Source organism: Phaethon lepturus, unplaced genomic scaffold (assembly GCF_000687285.1).
Source record: "Phaethon lepturus isolate BGI_N335 unplaced genomic scaffold, ASM68728v1 scaffold6576, whole genome shotgun sequence".
Lineage (NCBI taxonomy): Eukaryota > Metazoa > Chordata > Aves > Phaethontiformes > Phaethontidae > Phaethon > Phaethon lepturus.
In genome coordinates this window covers 4,665-25,007 of record NW_010546855.1, presented here as the reverse complement: position 1 = coordinate 25,007, position 20,343 = coordinate 4,665, and the positions used below count along the sequence as shown (strand labels likewise).

Sequence of the window (20,343 nt, the reverse complement as noted above, 5' to 3'; positions counted from 1 at the left end):
GGCTGAAACTGAAACTGTGTAATTCTCAATGGAGGATGTTGCTTGAAATGATGCTATGACAAAGCAGTAGGAGCCTAGACTTAAGGCATACGTATCTCCAAACAACTGCCAATAAAAACTTAAGTTCACTTTCTAATATTGGTTCAATGTTTAAATTTTTTTTTTATAAGAATAGTTTTATCTTTCTCCATCCTGAAAAATATTAGGTACCTTAGCAATAAAAAGGCTATTAGTAAATGTAAAGCTCAGTTACATTCCAAAGTGCAATACAAAACACATTCATTTAGACAAAAATACACACATTTATATCAGACTGTCATAGAAGCCTAAAATAAGATTTTTTTTATGATGTATGTATGCTGTTAAGAAGCAGCAAACCTTTAAACTAAAGAAGTTTAAAATTTATTTCAGTAAATAAATTTAAAACAATAGAAATATTTATACTCTACAGGCAAAAGTAGATGAAACAGTTGAAGAACAGGCAAAATTGGAGAAAGATGATGGTTTTAAAATTCTGTAAAATAACTGACTTCCTGGGAGAAGAAAGATAATTATGTGAGAGTTAGTGTTAACTTTCAGATTTATTTTTACTTTGCAAGAAGCAATGTAACTGACAAAACAAGGGTCTAATGAAACTTTTTCTGTAGTAATTTAGACAATGGGAGTTAGAACATTAGAACTCACTTGTTAAATGACTCAAGAGTACTTGTGGTGAAACTCAACTTTTTTTTTTTTCCCCTGTTATAGAAAAGCATGACCTATGTTAAACCTACAAAAGCAAGAAACATCTGCAGCACACACCTTGATTTTCAACGATGCATTAAAAAATCTATATAAGAGTTAATGTATTTTTATTATGTCTGTGCTTGAGTATTTGTATCTAAGGGTCAGACATCTGATAGAAAAGTAATGAGACCATGTTGAGAAAAATGAGGTAGTCAACAGGAAAAATCAACCTCATTTATAATAATATTCCTGTGATCAGCAGGTGCATAACTCTCCCAACTATGGTCATTAGCTGTAGTCATTTCACACTTAACATCTATATTTGCAAACCATTTGACAGTAAAATTACCTTCCAATCTAATTTTCAATTTTATTTTACATCTTCAACTTTGATTGACTATTCTCCTCACAATGGTAACTATAGTGAGATTGCAAGTAAGTGGTAGTGACTACCCAAGAGTACAGATAAACTCATCTTCTCAGATTACCTATTCAGTTTGCTTCTGTGTGTATAATTTACAACCATTTGTTAATGTTCAAGGCTTAAAATGAACTTAGAAAAAGATTATTCTGGACTGCTGAAGGGATGTTTCATTTATCAGGCTCACTTATTCTTAAAATGAAAGTGTTTTTCTCCTTATAAATGACTTAAACTGGAAGTTTACCAAACATGAAAGCAGTTATTACATTGATGTGGCTAAGCAAAGAGCAACTCCCACACAATTTATTATTAATGAAAATTTCTTTGTATTCTGGTCAAAATCCAGATAGAATCCTCTTGTAAAGCTTAACTATTAGTATTTAGCATACTAGTACTTCACAATTATAGTGCCATTTTCTCCATAAAAAGTATGGGCTTCAGAAACATTAGGTTGTATCATCATCATCTCCATTTTAAAGATAGAAAAACAAAGCAGTAACAACAGTCAGCTGATTTGCCATGCTTACAGATTCTTAAGTTTCCTTATTCAGGAGCAGTCTGTACTTCACATATGTTTTATTTTATGCACTACTTGTAAATGGTCTTGCAGGAGATACTATGTTATTGAACTGGCTGTCTGATCATCTGAAATCCAGAGCACTGTATTCTGCCCTCATAAAAACAGACTTAGTTATGTTGAAAAATCAATCGAATCTTTACAAAATAAGAGATCAGGAAGATTGATATGTCACCCAGACCTAGCGAACAAGTTGTGAAGAACCAGCTTTATTTTTATATACTGGAATTTTGTGTTGATAATGTCTTTCTGGAGACCGATAAATAAAAACCACAAAGTCCCCTTAAACAATATCAATAAGAAGGCATTAGTACAGATGGCAGGTGCAAAAATGAATCACCAAATCTGGTTGCTAGAATAGAAAAAACTTTCCAAATATAAGCAATTATGAAGAACTAGTGATTCCTGAGCTCTCCCTACAAGGTATTAACATATTTGCAATCAATTCTCCAACTGAAAGAATGACCAGGTATTTTCATTCATCAAGAATAATTTGTTGTGAAAATTTCATTATTTTTAGAACCCCACATATTTAAAAAATTCTGGAAGTGGTCATTAATATTTGTAACATATTCTAGAAACTTCTATCAATATTTTAACATCTTTGGTTTTGAAATTATCTCATCTTTCTCTATTTTCAAGTATTTAGTAAATTCTATTTCAAGGGCATGGTGGTATGTTCCTCTGAAGCATGGATAACTGTGCCAAACTGTTTAGAAAACCATAATGCTAGAAAACAGTTTTTAATTTGTTCTGTACAAAGTACTCTAATGAGTATTAATACATGGAAAGTTTAGTGCTTACTTTTCAAGAATCTAAACAAATTACCCTTATAATGCAGTTATTTGTGCCTGGAACTAATTCTGTTGGCTCCTTTTAGTTTATTGGCTGTTATTCTTTCCACTGAATTCCTTGCCATGAATTTATCTGTTCTAAAGAGACAATCTGTCCTTTCATGTTAGAAAGACAAAGAAAAGGTTATGTTCACACTTACTATATGTAACAGTTCTCAAGTACAGCCATATTTCTCACATTTAAACAATTATTCTGGATCATGCATTTACTTTATTTGGCACAGAAAAATCCTGACTAACAAACTCCTCCAACCAAACAAACAGCATTCAGATTACTCTGTGTTACTTAAATTGATCCACCAACCAAAATATATATAATTAGTACTTTTCTTCTCTCTAAAGTCCTAGAAGACAGCAATTTATTCTGTAATATCACCAGGACATCACCTAACACCATAAGATGTATACTCTATTCATTTAACAGCATATCATGATAGGTTAAAACAGATTCACTACCTCGCAAGTTAAAGCTTAACAGAACAAACCATCTCTCCCATCAGTTCTAACAGATGAAAGATATTTAAGCAAAGATAAAGTGATACTGGTTACAATAATTACTTTCAGGGCATTTTGAAACTTATGCAGAAATATTGCAACACAGAAAGACAGTGTTCTTGATCTTGCACCTGAAGTGCCTAGTGGAAAAAGGGGGAACTGTACAGACTGGGGACACGGTGTTTCATCAGCCTACTAAGCTAAAGGTATTGTGCTATACTAAATTAAGACTGCCTGTAACTGCACTTAGAAAAAAAGCAATTACACTAGCTGTTCATTTGCAGATACTACACCTGCAACACAAATCCTGTAACATCAGCCTTGGAGGATGCAACAGCCTCATGAAGGAAATATTCCTTTTTGTCACAGCTGTTGATTTCACTGTACAAACTGTATCTAATTTGAGTTTGGCAGACTAATGAGTATGCTCTGGTCTGAGCAGAAAGCAATATGTTATTTCTGAAACAAGTCCGAGAAATGTATTTTTGTTCAATGTATTTTTGAAGCCACCGAGGCGAAGGGCTACGGAGCGAAGGATCGCGCCGGGGGACCCTTCCCGAAGCGGCCAAACCGCGAAGGCGGCAGCACAGGGAGCGAGAAAGTGCCCTAGTGTTTCTGTGATTCTGTGATTTCTGTGATTCATCATTCTGGTTTTCTGGTCTTTAAATAAATGGTAATGCAGGTCCAAAGTGATCACCCGAAAGGAGACTGATGCATGGAAAGAGAAGAGGCTCCCTTCCTCCATTCTTCCCTCCTTGAAGAAATGATCTCTGCTTCCTCTAACATTCTTAATCACCTATTCAGCAGTCTTCCTCTGCTTTCATGCTTGTTCTGCCTTCCCACATTGACTCCTCCTGCCTTGGCTCCTGATCTGCAGACATAAATTTCTGCTGAATACTACGTGGAAGGCTTTATCATATCACCAGAAGGATGTAGACTGGAAAATACTGGTTTAAGGCATTAGGGCAATCAGACCTCATCCAGATTTAGGGTGTTTTAAAAAGAAGTCACGAGGTTCAAGACACACCATGGACAAATATTAATCGTAAATTTATTTTGAAAATGTTCTGGATTCAGCTATAAAAAAAGAACGTGAATTCACAACCACTGTAAGCCACCTGGCCTAGAACTGGACTCAAACCATCTCCTTTCTAGTTTGAAACTAAGTATATTACTTCAATTATCATAACCTGTAATTCCTTCTTCTCAAACCTCAATTTACTTGTCACTAAATATTCAGAAGAATGTAATAGTTTCATCTAAAAGTGGAATTCTAGTTTATTGCTACATTCAAAGAAGCTAGTAAACGTTTTCTAACACCATCCTTCATTTTCCTGTAGGATGTTAACAAATTTATTCCCATCAAGGTCTATGCCATTAGACTCTCACTGCACTCTCCCTTTAAGAAAGGGATTGATACAGTGTTCCAGTTAAATTATTTTATCTCCCTTTTTGCTCTGATCCCTTTTTGAAAGTAGTAACAGGATGAAAGCATCTCAGGGTCAGAACAGCAAGAGAAATGGTTTTGTGTACCAATTCAAAATAAAACAGAATATCTAAATGTTAGTGGCAAGATTTAGGAAAGGATCAACTGTACTGAGCTCATGGTGAAAGCCTGCCAACTGGGACCTGAGAAGAATACAAGGAATCATCTACCCTGATTTTAAGCAACTACATGGGAATTTCTTCTCCTTAAAAGGATCATACCCAGTTAAGGTAAAAAATAAAGGTATGGAAGGCAGTTCCCATCTTTCCAATTTAAAGTTTTTGCAGAATCTCTGTATATTTGTATAATGGAACATTTTACTGTTATGTGTATTCAGCTGCCTGTTTAAATAACTTGCTTGACTCACCATCTGTAACAGTGCCATGCCCTACTCAGGAACACAGGACAGCTTGTAGGTATCCAGTCAGATCACATCATTTTCTTCACTGTCTGCACATCCTATCATGTGCATGCAAGTATCTCCAGAAAAGCAAACTGAAATTTAAGTTGCCGCATGTCCTATCAAGAATAAATCTCAAAACAGATGAAACTTTATAAGGCATTATCCCTGAATTTTCTTTTTGAATAAACTGAACTTTTAATGTTGTCTCTAAAAAGGTAATTGCACACACAAGAAAATATTTATATGGAGACAGCTGCTGCATAAGGCTGGAAGCCCTGAAGTCCTTGTGCATCTCACTAACCCTGTTCTTATATACGATCACTATTGCTGTATGTCAGATTGCAGCCATGCCAGCAGCATTATAGACAAACAATCCTTACTCCGTATCTTTTTGAATTAGAAAAGAGAAGGGGTGGCTCCACCATTACTTCACTTTTCCTTAAAGGGTTGAAGATTGATACCTCTAGACTAAGATCACTATGCAAATACAACTGTCTACAATTAAAGTGAGCAAATAAAAAAAGAGATTTATTTAGACATGAACACACATTAAGGCAAACAGTAACTAACCTGGCTTCTAATCAACCAGAAGGATACTCTGAAGGGTCAACTCAAGTAGATTTTCATACCACATTGGCAGTCTCCTTAGACCCTCGATGTAATTACAACTACAGGATATTCTAATTAACCTACTTTATTTTTTACTGTGTTTACTTCCAAATATATGAGTTAATCTCCTTCATAAGTTATGGAATTTATCATGCCCTCATACTTCTTAGACAGCTTCTGTATTTCACTCCTGCTTCACAAAAAATTCAAGGAGCAAGCCTCATGCTACTAACCATCAGAATTTCAAATAATGTCTCCAGCTAAGTCTGTTCAATAACATTTACCTTCAGTATCTAAAATCTTCAAATAGTGTCAGATGTACATGACAGAATTAGCATGCATGTCCTGCTTCTAATTTTAAATGGTTGGTCTAAGTTTTGCAAGACTAACCAAGATTCATATTTTTATTGTTCTGTGTCTGAAAACAGGCTTGGTCTTTAGATGAACATGAAAATTTACCATATCTCTGTCAAAGCTAAAATGTTGACTAATTATGTTAGCATGTGATTCACATAAATTCAAGCTCTTATGGTGTCTATGAATAAATTAGCTCTGCATGTAAAATCTAGTATGTTGTGGTTATTAAAAATGTGAAAGTAATAAACTTGTATTTATAGAAACAACTGTTCGAAAAAATGAAATACGGTACAACAATCTATATTCTACTGCACTGTTTACAAGCCTTGCAATAAAATTTCTTACCAACCAGTACAACTACTTTAGGCATGTGGACATTTTAAGCCCTTTCCCCCTGCAGATTCTTCTACATATATCTAGCTAAACTTTGACAGAAAACTTCTTAAACTCTGAAACATACCTGATAAGGTTTAAAAACCCAGACAGTTCCCATTTATTGAGTAAATCAAGAGCATCTTTTTGTGGGATAAACCCACTAAGTTTCTATGTATGATCAAAACCATCACTCCTCAGAGTGGAAATAAGCTACAACTATGGTTTCAGGCCATGCTAATTCTGAGGTGTCATTCCAAAGAGTTAGGAAAACGCCAAATTTTTCAAAAGCTAGTACCTACCAACTCTGATTATTCCCAAGCTTTCTGAAATTCTTCTCCCTAGCAAAAAATACATATGAACAAAGAGCAAGCATCTGCCTTAATTCTGATGAATTTCAACAAGTACAAAACCCAAAACAAAATTAGATTTAAAATACAAAGTCATAACTTTAAGCTACAGACTGTAAGTCCTGTACACAGGGAGGAATAATCCTACGTGCCAGTACAGTCTGAAGGCTGACTGGCTGGAAAGCAGCTTTGTACAAAATGACCTGAGGGTCCTGGTGGACAAGTTGACCATGAGCCAGCAAAGCACTTTTGCAGCAAAGACAACTCAAGAGCATCCTGGGCTGCATTAGGAAGAGCATTCCCAGCAGGTCCAGGGAGGTGATCCTGGCTCTCTACTCAGCCCTGGTAAGACCACAGCAAGAGTGCTGCATCCAGTGCTCAGCTCTGTGATATGAAAGAGACATGGACATACTGGTGTGAGTCCAGCACAGGATAATGAAGATGATTAAGAGACTAGAGCATCTGACCTAGGAGGAGAGGTTGAGGGAGCCAGGATCATTTATCCTTGAGAAGGTTCAAGGGAGATCTCACTAATGTGTATAAATACCTGATAGGAGGGAATAAAGATGATTGAGCCAGATCCTCCTCAGCAGTATCTAAAGAACTGATAAGAGGCAATGTGCACAAATTGAAATACAGGAGTTTTTGTTTAAATATACGAAACCAAAATTTTATTGTAAGGGTGATTGAACACTGGAACAGGTTGCCCAGAGAGACTGTACAGTATTCATCTTTGCAGAGATTCAAAACTCAAATGGACAGAGTCCTGCACAAGCTGCTCCAGCTGAGTCTGGTGGGTTGGACTAGACCATCTCTGGAGGTCCTTCCCAACCTCAGCTATGATCTGATTCTGTGAATGGCTGCAGTGGTTCCTTGTATTTTTCCTGTCAGCACATGGTTGTGAGAAACAGAAAGGAAAAAAGTCTTCATGAAACTACAAATAGTGGGAGAAAACAACTGTAGGAATTATTCCACTGACCAATGAAATCACACCTCATATGAAGCCAACTAACTAACTTGATTAAAACAAAAATACCCAGCATTTATTCCAATAGTCCTGAAGAGGAATCTTCAGCTGAGTTTATCTTTCTTGCCAAAGCAGGGTAAGTTTTATACATCTACTTACCAGCTACATAGTTTTTATTCTTTGGTATCACTGGCAAATTTCACTTCTACCTTCCTCCAAGTTGCTACCCAGAATGAAGTAGTACTATAAATGGGAATTGATCTCTACTCCAGGTATTTTTATTAGCATCCTGACAAGATCTTTCCTTCCATCATAACATAGTTCTGTATCCAAACTATTTCTACCAAAGCTCACATTTGTAACACACACAGAGTAACATTAAATTTGTGTTTTAAAGTTTTTTCTTGGATCTTAAAATACAGCAATATCTTAATTTCTACCCAACAGTAAGACAGAAAAATAAAGACTTGATGATAGATTCGCAAAGAAAGCAAACAGATAACCTCTTTATGACAGAAAAGATCTAAGAGTGTTGGATGGTGTTTGCAATCACTCCTAATTCTGTTTCTTCTCAAATAAGAGGATCAGAAATAGATGACAAAATCCTGCAAAGTGACAATAGAACAGAGAAAATGAGTATCTATGAAGCTATTTGTGCAGATGTGATCATCTAATTGATCTCCTGATTAATAATTGGATATACTAAATTAAAAATGTTCTCTGTCCACGTTTCAAATGAAATGGCTATCAAGTACAAGGAAAGATGTACAAATACTGAAATAATACAACTCAAGCAAACTATCTGCCACAAGACCTGATAAATAACATACTGAAAAAAGCAGAGTATTTATAGTTCACACTATAGGACATAGCTTTTAATAGATCATTTCATACTTTAAAATTAAAACCTTACTACTACATATGTTTTTCAAGGGCAGGTAACAGCCTTTCACCCTCACTTTCCTGCAATAGTGATTTTTAACTGAAATGTAAATAAAGCAGTCCATCTCTGACAAAATAACTGACTACAATGTACCTTCTAAGATTAGTCTCTCTACCAGAAAAATAACGCATTATTAATACAAATACTTGTAAAATGTTGTGTGCTCCCCTCAGAATATAACAAGCACTGATGAAGGCCAGTGGCAAGCAAAGCTAATCTATGAACAGTGGGATACTAACTGAGCAAACCTGTTGGTAAGCACTTAGCCAGTTGAGCCTTACAAAAGGTTGAAAAATCATGAAGAAGAGAGACATAGTTACCATTAAAGTGAATGAGCAACCATGCTGTGATCCTCAGTACACTCATGCTAGCAACATGGTCCATAAGGTAGTGAGTAATTCTAGAAAGTGGTAACAAAGCAGAGTCCCAGGGCACATTAATATCGGGCACCAAGCTCTGGACTACATAAGCAGGACTGACTAAGAAGCAGCTATCACTATTTTTGCTGTGCAGATTTTCATTTCAGAGGTGAGGGGATCTTACACAGTATCTCAAACCTCCCCAGCTTTACGGAGTAAGCCACATGTGATTTATATCTGTTTATAGAATCAGAGAATGGAATAGTTTAAAATCCAAAGATTTAAAGAAATAGTTTGAAGCACCAGGAAGTTGGCTGTCATTGCGGTAGACAGCATGGCTTAACTGCAGCAACGATCAGTAAATACCATACCTGGTTCTGCCACTAACCTTGTTCGATCACTTTACACATTAGTTTGAACACATTTTGTTACCATCTCCTGTCCCAATGCTCAAATGCAAAACTAGGAAACTTCTTTCATCAAAATCACTATCTTCCTAAACTGGCCTCTATTCAGTGATAGGATAATAAATGAACGATTAAATCTGTACTATCAGTACATACCAGCCTGCATATCAATGAAAATGTACTTTATCAACCACCAGATTTTAAAATTTACTATAATTCCTGTTTTTATCACTTCATATATTTAAAGGTGTCATACAACAATGAATGAGTTAATTCTTTATAATATACTTCCAAAATAAATTGATAAATATTAGTCCCACAATTTGTATGCGAGAACTGGGGGAAAAATGCTGAGCAACCTACAGGGACTCATACAAGACCATGTAATATTTCAGTACATAACCAGAAATAGAGCTTCTGATCCTTGTTCATACCTCAGACTACTTTTTTTGGATGCTATGGTACATTTTGAAGGTTTATTTTCAAACAGCAAGAGCTCTAATCATTTGCTGTAAAAATTATAACATGATGTACTAATTTCATGTGATACTTTATTTCTGTTTATTTTTTATGTTGTATGACAATGACTGGCATTACAATATTTTAATAAGAACGAATGTTCACATGCTTGACAAAATGCCAAGCAGAAGTACTAGCACCTGCACATGTCTGTATACTGGGAATCAAACTAAGAGTGCCAACACCAGCCAGATGCTGCTTTCTTTTTACACAGAAATGTTTTTTCAAACTTTTGCTTTTTCAAAAAGGTAACAAAATCTGTAATACTGAAGATTTAACAGCTGGCTACTACATTTGCAAGAGACAGTTATATTCAGCATTACTAACAGCTTTGCTATTGTTTGCTTCAAAAAGGCTGCATAAATTACATGCTCTCTACCTTAGCTGTGATTTTATTACGCTTCACCAAGTTTTACATCCACAATCTATTTTAAACATTTTTTAGGCAGATCATTACATTGATGGTTAATGTGGTGATACTCAACTAACCATGCCACCTAATAAAGTATCTAAAATTCTACTTAAATTTCTTCCGAGGAAAAGGCAAACCAGCTAATTTAAACAGTTGTTTGCACATTCAGTATTTATGACAGCAATCCCACATGACTGGTTGATAGAAGCAAGTTAGAAGGTTTAGCTCAGCTGATGCCAGCAGTGATGGATAGCCTTGAAAAAATTCTTGTTTGCTGATCAGATCAATCACCGAACAGAACGCAAAAGAGAGGATTAGGCTCAAACTAAATTCGTATTTCTATCTCTATGCAGAATGGGAGAGGAGGAAATGTACCATAAAGCATCATGTGCAGCTATTACAAAACTTTCCAAAGTGTTTTTTTTACATGAAGTAAATTTGATGGCTTGGAATGCTATCAGTTTTCATTTGAAGCTACTCTAAGATTCAGTAGTAAGTAGTCAGATTATGTAAGAAACCATCTTCAAACATTAAACTCCAGGAAGCACCAGCACAATCAATATTCTGTCCACAAACAAGCAAGAAATTCCTTTCAAAACATCTGAAATTAAAAGAACTGAATGGCCATTCCATGAAGCAAAAAGGACTTGTCTTCATTATTTACTGGATTGTCATGAGCCTGCTAGGATAAAATACACTTCCTATTTTGCAAGTCTTGAAGCAGTTTATAGGTACATCAATAAGTTACAGTTGATTTTTAATACAAAGCTCAGTACTAAATTTTTCAAGTTTTATTAGCTTCTGCTACAATTGCACTGTGGGCAACAAATGAGACTAATTTTTAGGCATATACACCTTTAAGTAGCTCCAGTTTGAATGCATTGATGAACTTATGTAATTATCAGAGTAAGCATGATTTGATTATAACGTAAGTAGTGAAACAGTTACACTGAATTAAACACTTGTTTGTAAAAAGTATGCAGAAATCTATTGAGATTACTTCACCCACATAGACACTGAAATCACTGCACATACGAAAAGGAGAGATAATCAGGCTCTCTGATAATACTAATTTACAATCAGGAAAGTTGAGTGAAAATTAACAGCTATAACTACTTAAATATAGTAAACATAGTAATATAGTATATGATTACATAAGCTATATGTAGAAAATACAATATACATGTATTTGAATTTATAGATGTATACAAGTAGTAAATAGTAAAAGTATTACAGAAGTAAATATATTGTTACAAGAGGGACATAGTAGTGGTGGGAATGGGAAGCAGCAAGAAACGATGAAGAAAATGTGAAGTCTAGATATGAGCTGGAAAGAAAAGGCAAAGAAAGGTGGGAGGGGTGGCAGAAAATTAGAGCACTGTTGTTAAAAAATGATGAAAAAAATGAGTAGAAAAGTGGAGATGAGATTCTTGATAAAGAGGTATAGGTGGGTGGCAAATACCAAAAGAATCAAACTCAATACAACACTACAGACAATCTGAATTTCTGCATCTGTCACTATATCTCTGCCTTCTGTCTACAGAATACCTATGAAAAGCAAATCTATGTACTTGGTTTCTGTTTACTGCATGACATATCCTGTTTGTTTTGCCCCTTTTGCTACACAGTTTTAGAAGTAATGCAGCAATTAAAATCATAGGAACAGAAAGTCTAACTAGAACTGCACTCAGGAAATTCAAAGAACAGAAAAGTCAGTATGACTTGACACACCAAGAAGCTATTTGTTACAAGGAAATAAAAAGGTAGCTTTAAAGTTGTGTACGCTTATGTTAGAGATACCTTAAGACCCAAGCAAAAAAATTATTCAAAATGAGGTAAGAAAAACACAACAGAAAGTGTATAACAACTGTGATACTAAGAGAAATTAAAGAAAGGGAAGTTTCTTGAATACCTGCAGTTTTCTGGTCTATTCAACAATTATGAGCTTTCGTGCCAACACTTTCTCACTTTAAGTTAGTAAAGTGTTAGTATTTTCTGCAGCAAGATCTTGACTCAGCGTCAAAGCTGTCTTGAAAACAAGTATTTTGAGCCCAGTGTTCTCACTCAAATTTCTATGTTCCACGGAGAAGCAAAAATATTCTCTGGTGCATATCTGTGCTAAGTAAGTTAATTTATCCTTCAAAATTTTCTCAATGTTCAGATTTTAAAATCATGTTAGAAATTAAGCATGCCACAGAGGAATGTATAACATTACCAACATGATGTAGGTTATTGTAGTGGACTGATCCTGGCTGGACACCAGGTGCCCAAAGCCTCTCTATCACCCCCCTTCTCAGCTGGACAGGGGAGAAAATACAACAAAAGTCTCATGGGTCAAGATAAGGACAGAGAGAGATCAGTCACCAAGTACCATCATGGGCAAAACAGACTCAGCTTGGGGAAATTAACTTAATTTATTGCCAATCAAATCAGAGTAGTGTAATGAAAAATAAAAACTAAATCTTAAAATGCCTTCCCCTCACCCCATCTTCCTCCCAGGCTGAATTTCACTCCCAAATTCTCTGCCTCCTTCCTTCCCAGTGGCACAGGGAATGGGGGTTGTGGTGAGTTCATCACACTGTTTCTGCTGCTCCTTCCTCCTCAGAGGGAGAACTCATACTCTTCCCCTGCTCCAGCCTGGGTCCCTTCCATGGGGTGCAGTCCTTCAGGAACAGACTGCTGGAGCATGGGTTCCCCATGGGGTCACAAGTCCTGCCACCAAACCTGCTCCAGCCTGCGCTCCTCTCTCCACAGGTCCTGCCAGGAGCCTGCTCCAGCACGGGCTTCCCACAGGGTCACAGCCTCCTTGGGACAGGCATCTGCTCTGGCATGGAGTCCTCCCTGGGCTGCAAGAGATCTGCTCCAGTGTGGAGCTCCATGGGCTGCAGGGGGAGAGCCTGCCTCACCATGGTCTTCACCAGGGGCTGTGGGGGAATCTCTGCTCTGGCACCTGGAGCACCCCCTCCTCTCCTTCACTGACCTTGGTGTCAGTTTCTCTCATCTTCTCACTCCTCTTTGGCTGCAATTGCTCCACTGCATAGCAACTTTTTCCCCTTTGTGAATATGCTATCCCAGAGGTGCTACCACTGTCGCTGATGGGCTTGGCCTCAGCCAGCAGTGTGTCCATCTTTGAGACAGCTGGCATTGGCTCTATCAGACACAGTGAAAGCTTCTAGCAGCTTCTCACAGAAGCCACCCTGCAACTCCCCCCCACCCCCCAAAACCTTGCTACGCAAACCCAATAGTTATAAATGCCCACTAACTCACAAACCATCAAGACTAAAATGCCTGCATAGATTGCAAATAAATCCACTGAAGGATTTTAACAATATGACTCAATTCACACTAGCATATTCTTCGTTAAAATAACAAATATTCTGAGATTACTCTACTTACGTGAAGGCACAGAAGATACGTGAAGGCACAGACGATAACAGAATTACCCAGCAACATAAAATAGCACACCATCCTAATTTAGTGAAATAAGATTATTCACATTATAGTGAACACTGTTGCTCTACTATGGTACAGCAGAAATTATTTTCTCAGCATCTCATTTTGTCCTCTTTGACTTAAACCTACAGGAGCCGTTTCCCCTTACTCCTGACACAAGAGACTTCAGACAATCAAGCAAAGCTGACACCTATGGGTACAGATGAATGCAAAGTTTGGGGTTTTTTTTGGCCTGAAGCAAACAGCCCCAGAATAATTATTAATAAATCTCTTACAAAAATACTGGCTTATAAGGGTTTCCTGAAAATTCATATGTTTAATAAATTCATGTCTCATTTCTTCAGATTTTCACCATCTTCATTTGTGATTTTTAGAGTTTGTCTTCAAAGGAATAAGTATTTAAAACATCCAAAAAATAACTATCTCATTAGCTTAATTGCTTCTTATTGACTTGATAAGTCACTGCGCTTTAATGTGAAATCTGCCACCACAATTAATGGCTGCAATCAGGCATTCACTTTACATTAAGTATTCAAGGAAATTTTATGCATCTTACAGTAACTCAGTGGAGAAGTCTTGTCCCAATGGCACAAAAATCTGAAGTGTCAGAAATTGCTGGATCAGTCCCACTAGAAACAGGAAAAAAATTAAACACATGTGCTGTGTGCATGCAAATGCACATTTCACCATCAAGCATTCCAATTTTGTACCATACAGCTGTGCTCCTGCAACACTATTTCCCAATGTTCACACAACATACGAACACAAGAAAAGCCTCAAGAAAACCAATTCAAGCTGCAATAAAAGTCTTGTTTTAAGTCCCATCTGTGGCTTTACTGGGATTCTTATGAAAATAAAAGGAACCTTTTTTTTACTTGCAATTCTGCATTGTGTTCCAAGAGCACGTAGACAACAAATATCCCATAGGATTTAGGGAAGTATTACTTTATTTTATATCAAGATTATCTTATAGTCACATGAAGCTTGCTCTCATGGTTGTGACAATGTACAACTTGAACAACTTCAAAAAAACCCTTGGGTAAAAATGCAATCCAGATTATGACAACAATGCTCAGCAGAAGCTTCTGATTTTTAGAACAGCAAGGAACTTAACAAACACAAGAAATCTTTCAGGATTCAGGTAGCTACTTATCAAGGGAAAACATATAATACAAAGCTGTCTGAACTGAACCATATATTGTTTTCTTAGTTATTCTATCATTAAGGGTACAGGCTTCATTGACCTAAGAAGACTCAACAGCAACATTAGCTCGTCTTCTAAAAAATGCCAATTCAGATCTTCCTTCTTCTGTGGGTCAAATGACACTAAAATTTCACATTATACTTTTATATATATATAATGTCTTTTATTTTGGAAGAGTATTCAAAGATTACAGTACAACTGGGAGATTGTATACTTGACATAAGTGAAATACTTGAGGTACATACACCTCAAGAGAGGAAGAGAGACAGACAGAATGGTAACAGATGGAAATTTGACTGTAGTGTTGCAGCACTAAAGTAAATTTGAAACGAAACTATTCTTAGCAGTGATAATCCACAACACTAATTCACAATCCTTATTTTAGGCTGTAATACTTTATTTTAACATTGGCAATAAACAAGTTAAAGTTGGATTTCCTAAAGATACATTAGACAAATATTTATTATACTGAAGATAACAGCAAATTTCTTTCACAAAAATCAGATTAATCTTTAAGGCCTTAGTGCATGACCAGACCATATAGTTTCTTATTATTTTTTGTGTATGTTTGGAAAAACTAATTTGTAATTATATACCCTGCATGAGAAGTAGACTAGAAGATTCCTTTTTCATTTCACTGAAATCACGATCTCAATTTTTCTTCAAAAGCAAGTAGTTAATTCTAAAGCAGCTCAATTCATTACTGCAAGCCTTATAAGGTACAATACCCTGCAGTGGGGTTTAAGGCATAAATAATGTTTGCTGTCTGCCCCAGTAAACACTGACTGCTTTGATTCTGGTTTATTCTGGTGCAAGTAATAGGCAGCCTGGGGAAATATTCCATACTATCCATCTGTGCCAATTTTGGCTGGGATAGAGTTAATTTTCTTCATAGTAGCTAGTATAGGGCTCTGTTTTGGATTTGTGCTGAAAACAGTGTAGATAACAGGGATGTTTTCTTTACTGCTGAGCAGTGCTTACACTGAGTCAAGGCCTTTTCTGCTTCTCACTCCATCAGCAAGGAGGCTGGGCATGATCAGGAAGCTGCAAGGGGGGACAGCCAGGACGGCTGACCCCAGCTGACCAAAGGGATATTCCATACTATGCAATGTCATGCTCAGCATATAAAGCTGGGGGAAGAAAAAAAGCAGGGAGACAGACGTTCAGGGTGATGGCGTTTAGCCTTCCCAAGTAACAGCTATGCATGACGGAGCCCTGCTTTCCTGGAGATGGCCAAACACTGGGCTGCCAATGGGATGTGGTGAATGGATTCCCTGTTTTGCTGTGCTTGTGTGCACACCTTTTGCTTTACCTATGAAACTGTCTTAATCTCAACCCATGAGTTTTCTCATTTTTACTTTTCTGATTCTCTCCCCCATCCCATGGTGGGAGACTGAGCAAGCAGCTGCATGGGACTTAACTGCCAGCTGGGGTTAAACCGTGACACCAAAGACTGATTATATAAACACATCTGAAAATTGGGTATAACTTCTTTGTACTACTAGAGCTTTGATACATAAAAGTAAAAATACTTTTAAAAGTAAAATGAGAAAGGGGGCAGGAACCTATTTCACATTCTGTAATGCCAATAGAATTACTGATTTTAAATGCTGTATGGAGTCAGAAGTTACTTGCCAGACATCGGTCTGTAGCAGGATCAAGCACAGAAGTGAACCTAGCAGCACTACGACAACATGTATCAACAAGAATATTCCCTATAGTACTTACTTTAATATGTCATTTCTACATCTTTTACTTATTTCTAACTGACCTGCTAAGAAGTTAGTGAAAAACCACTTTGCTAATGTTGAATTATGCCCAAAGTAAGGGAGAATAATGCAAGTTTTACATTCCTATGTAAGACTGATTTAATAATCAGAACAGCATCACAGACACTTAATTCTTTGATACTTACAAGTTTGTCTAGTTTCCTTTGGTAGCTGCATTTTGTTGATTTGACTGTTTCCTTCAAGTACAAAAACAAAGCCTTTTAGTTCTTTATCATACTCCTACAAAAAGGAACAATAAACAAACATAAGCATCCTGACAGAATTCTTCTCCTCACAACCAACCATGCTACTAACATGCAAAGCTAATTTTTTTTTAAAAATCAAATGACAGATGGCACTGCAAGCATGACAGTAGTTCAAATATGATGGTAATAATATAATCCATAGAAATATGTCCTTTACTTGCATGTTTTATGAACAAATAATGCTGACAAACAGGACTCATGATCCAATGGGCCCAACTCAATCCATTAGTTATCAAACTAGCAAAATTACTTTCTAAATATTTAAACTATAAAATTACTCTGCAAGCACCCTAGTCTGCAAGCAGGCATAAAGAACTAATATAAGCAGTCATTTAGTCATAATGACAGAACTACAAGCGACAACTCCACTGTCAGGTCAAAGCCCTTGTTACCTTCTAATTTTAAGCTTCATTCACATTTTCCTGTTTAATACTCTAGGTTTTAAGTTTTTTTAAAAACTTACTTTCCATATAGCTGAGGGATTGCCAAATATCTTCCATTGTGCTCCTGGGTTCTTGCCTTGAGCACTGAATATTTCAACAAAAGGGCCACCCTATGATAAAATGGTTTAAGGATACATCATCCAACCAAATGTTCAGCACTGAATCAACAATGGTCAAGATCAGTACATAAGAACAATCCCTCCCCACATCAGGCTGTTACCACAGTAAGTATTACTGATCAGTCAGACAGCAGAATATTAATAACAGCTTTTAGACTACTATAATATAACAATCCATATAGTCGACACTTGGCTTTAGCGGAGGATCAGAACATAACATTGAAGGCATACCATGCAATATTTTAAATTATTTTATTTATAATGTCATTCTCTAAAAAGGAAACTTATTGCAAAAATTCTAAAAACATGCAGGAGATTAGTAATTTATGTTTGGAAATGGTTTATTTCTACAACTCACCAAGTGAAGTGAGTTTTAAAACATACTGCTAAAAAATAAAACCCATTGCAGATTGAATGTTTTGTCTGATTTCCTACGGAAATTAAGTTTACACAATCTGTCTACATATGTGAGTATGTTTGGCTTAGCCTACATAAGTGACTATGTCAAAGACGTTTTCAAGTAACTTGTCTACTAGCTACCAAATTCCATCCTGATTTGATCAAACAGGCTGGGAAACAAAAATTTGTCTTTTCTGGGCTGACTTAGATTGCCTCGTAGTAGATCCGATCCTACCGGTATCACTGTAAAAGGGTGTACTCATGCTGCAGCCTTCATGAGGCAGAGAATTAATACTAGAAAAAAAATTATGAATGCCCCTGCCACGTTAAAACTCCTTACACAGAGGATATGCCCTATTAGACATCAAAGAAAGAATCTAATCCCTCTTGGGGAGGTAGGCTTTCTCACCTCTTCTTAGGGAATTATTTGCTTCAATATTTTTCCCATTTGATGTCACGAGAAATGTGACATCTGATGTAACTCAACTTACAGTTTGATAAGCATTTTTTCAGCAGCATGGTTGACCTAATCAATCATCACAACACTGCCACTCCCTTTTCATTCCTAGTTGCCTGCACTCGCCAATTCTCGTTATGCTCAGCTGCTCAAACCATTGTACACAAGTCCAAACAAGCCAGAGGGCCAAGCAGCCTTAGCAGCAAAATAAATGCCTTCAAATTATGCTGTCAGAGAACATCAACACTGCACCATATATGAATTAGGTATTTTCCACTGCCTACCCACACCTGGCAGCTTCCAGTCACCTGGCTAACCCCAGTGGCTAGACTTCATTAAGTTCTAAGGGGATTCAAATTGGCATTCCATAAACTGCACTCAAAATATTTTAAATTTATAATGGATAAAAATTAAAAATATGGCATACTATCAATTTGAAAGTTATTTGACATATTTAAGGACTACAGGTGCAAGCTCTCTGAAAGTTAGAAAAGATTCTTGCCTGCCAAGTTGTATGTGCTTGTAGCAAATCTTAACAAACAAGTAGCCTTTTCTCCCATATTTACAAACACATTTTGTTAATACTGCAGCCCCTGAGTAGGCCCTGGATTTAAACTTAAAATGAAAACTACTGGACATGACATGAGAAAATGCTGAACAAACACCAATGTGAGAAGATGACAGAAGTTACTTAGTATCATGGAAGATGGCTGGATCTCATGGGTGGCCAAGGGGGAGTTAAGCAAGAAACTGTCAAACTCCAGTCAGTTGAAGGGGAGTACAGGGCATCTTTTGGGGAGCACAATCCTGCAAAGCCAACAGCACCTAGGCAACTGTATCAGAAATACCATATACAGCTGTGATAGCCTAGGCACCAGCATCAGAAACATTAATTTCAGGTACAGATGTAGCACATCTGGGACCAGCGCGGGGAAAAAGTAATTTGGGGTGGGTTGCTCTTTTGGGAGAGGACTGATGCAGATAAAGGGAGGCAAAGTGCGGTGAAAACGAAGGCCAGGAAACAGTAAGAGGGATAATAAGGGTTGCGAATGATGCAGTTAGTGTTGTCACAACCCTGAGCTGGACCAACAGAATAAACCAACTCCCCTTTTCCAATTACCTTTAGAACTGGGCCTGCTTCCATGACTGGGTAGGAGCAGATGGTGTGCCTTCCCTGGCCCACAAGGGTAAAGACAGACAAAAGGCCATCGATAACACCATGTTGGTGTCCATTCTAGACCTGACAGCATCAGCAGCTAAACACTATTTCATAACATCTCTATAAAAATACTGAATAATGAAACATTCCAAAACATTTCTGTATCTGGACTTTTTGCCACACCCACCGCCCTGAATAGGCCATTTTAATTGAGTTCTCTGAGGCAAAATTAAAGAAGGTAAAAAATAAAACTATTTCTGGTTTACCTGATACTGATTTTTAAACATTTTCCAGCTTTCACAGGCAAAAAATAATTTCAGCTTCTCAGTAAAGACACTTACAGACTACGCTGAAAGAAAACCAAAAAACTTTATATAGGATTTGACATGAAAAAATCCTATCATGAAACCCCAACCATATTTTAATAGTTGTGAGTACTGTTATGAAATACTTTTAATGAGTACAGAATGTTTATCAACTGCATCAGAGTCCTATCACATTAAAATAAAAAAATTAATATTGATGCTGTCTCAGAAAATGTTCTCTTCATGCATCAAGTACTCAGGGCTGTCTTTCCTTATATTCCAAGTAAAACTAGTAATTTTATCATCAGCCTTTATTTCTAACAATGAAGGCTTTCTCATGTTTTAAAAATGCTTGAAAATAATCTTTAATACACTTTTTTTGTTATTATTCTTTGTTATTGAGTGCCCACTGGAAAACATTAGACACTGCTAAAGAGGAGCTTAACATCTAATACAGAAAAAGAGAAACATATGGAACAGCTGCAATAGAAACCACTCCATCTATAGATATT

General features: G+C 36.7%; 1 protein-coding gene across 1 annotated transcript in view; it reads right to left on the bottom strand.

The window, feature by feature from the left end:
* LOC104622603 (chromosome unknown open reading frame, human C3orf67) overlaps positions 1 to 19,813 on the bottom strand; it is a 79,570-nt gene extending 59,757 nt beyond the window's left edge. Inside the window, exons 1-4 of the mRNA XM_010289439.1 lie at positions 19,793 to 19,813; positions 17,413 to 17,502; positions 16,830 to 16,923; positions 14,267 to 14,339 (exon numbers count right to left, since the gene is read on the bottom strand). Coding sequence (XP_010287741.1) covers positions 14,267 to 14,339; positions 16,830 to 16,923; positions 17,413 to 17,502; positions 19,793 to 19,813 — 278 coding nt within the window. The remainder of the gene's footprint in view (positions 1 to 14,266; positions 14,340 to 16,829; positions 16,924 to 17,412; positions 17,503 to 19,792) is intronic.
* Positions 19,814 to 20,343: the final 530 nt, after the last annotated feature.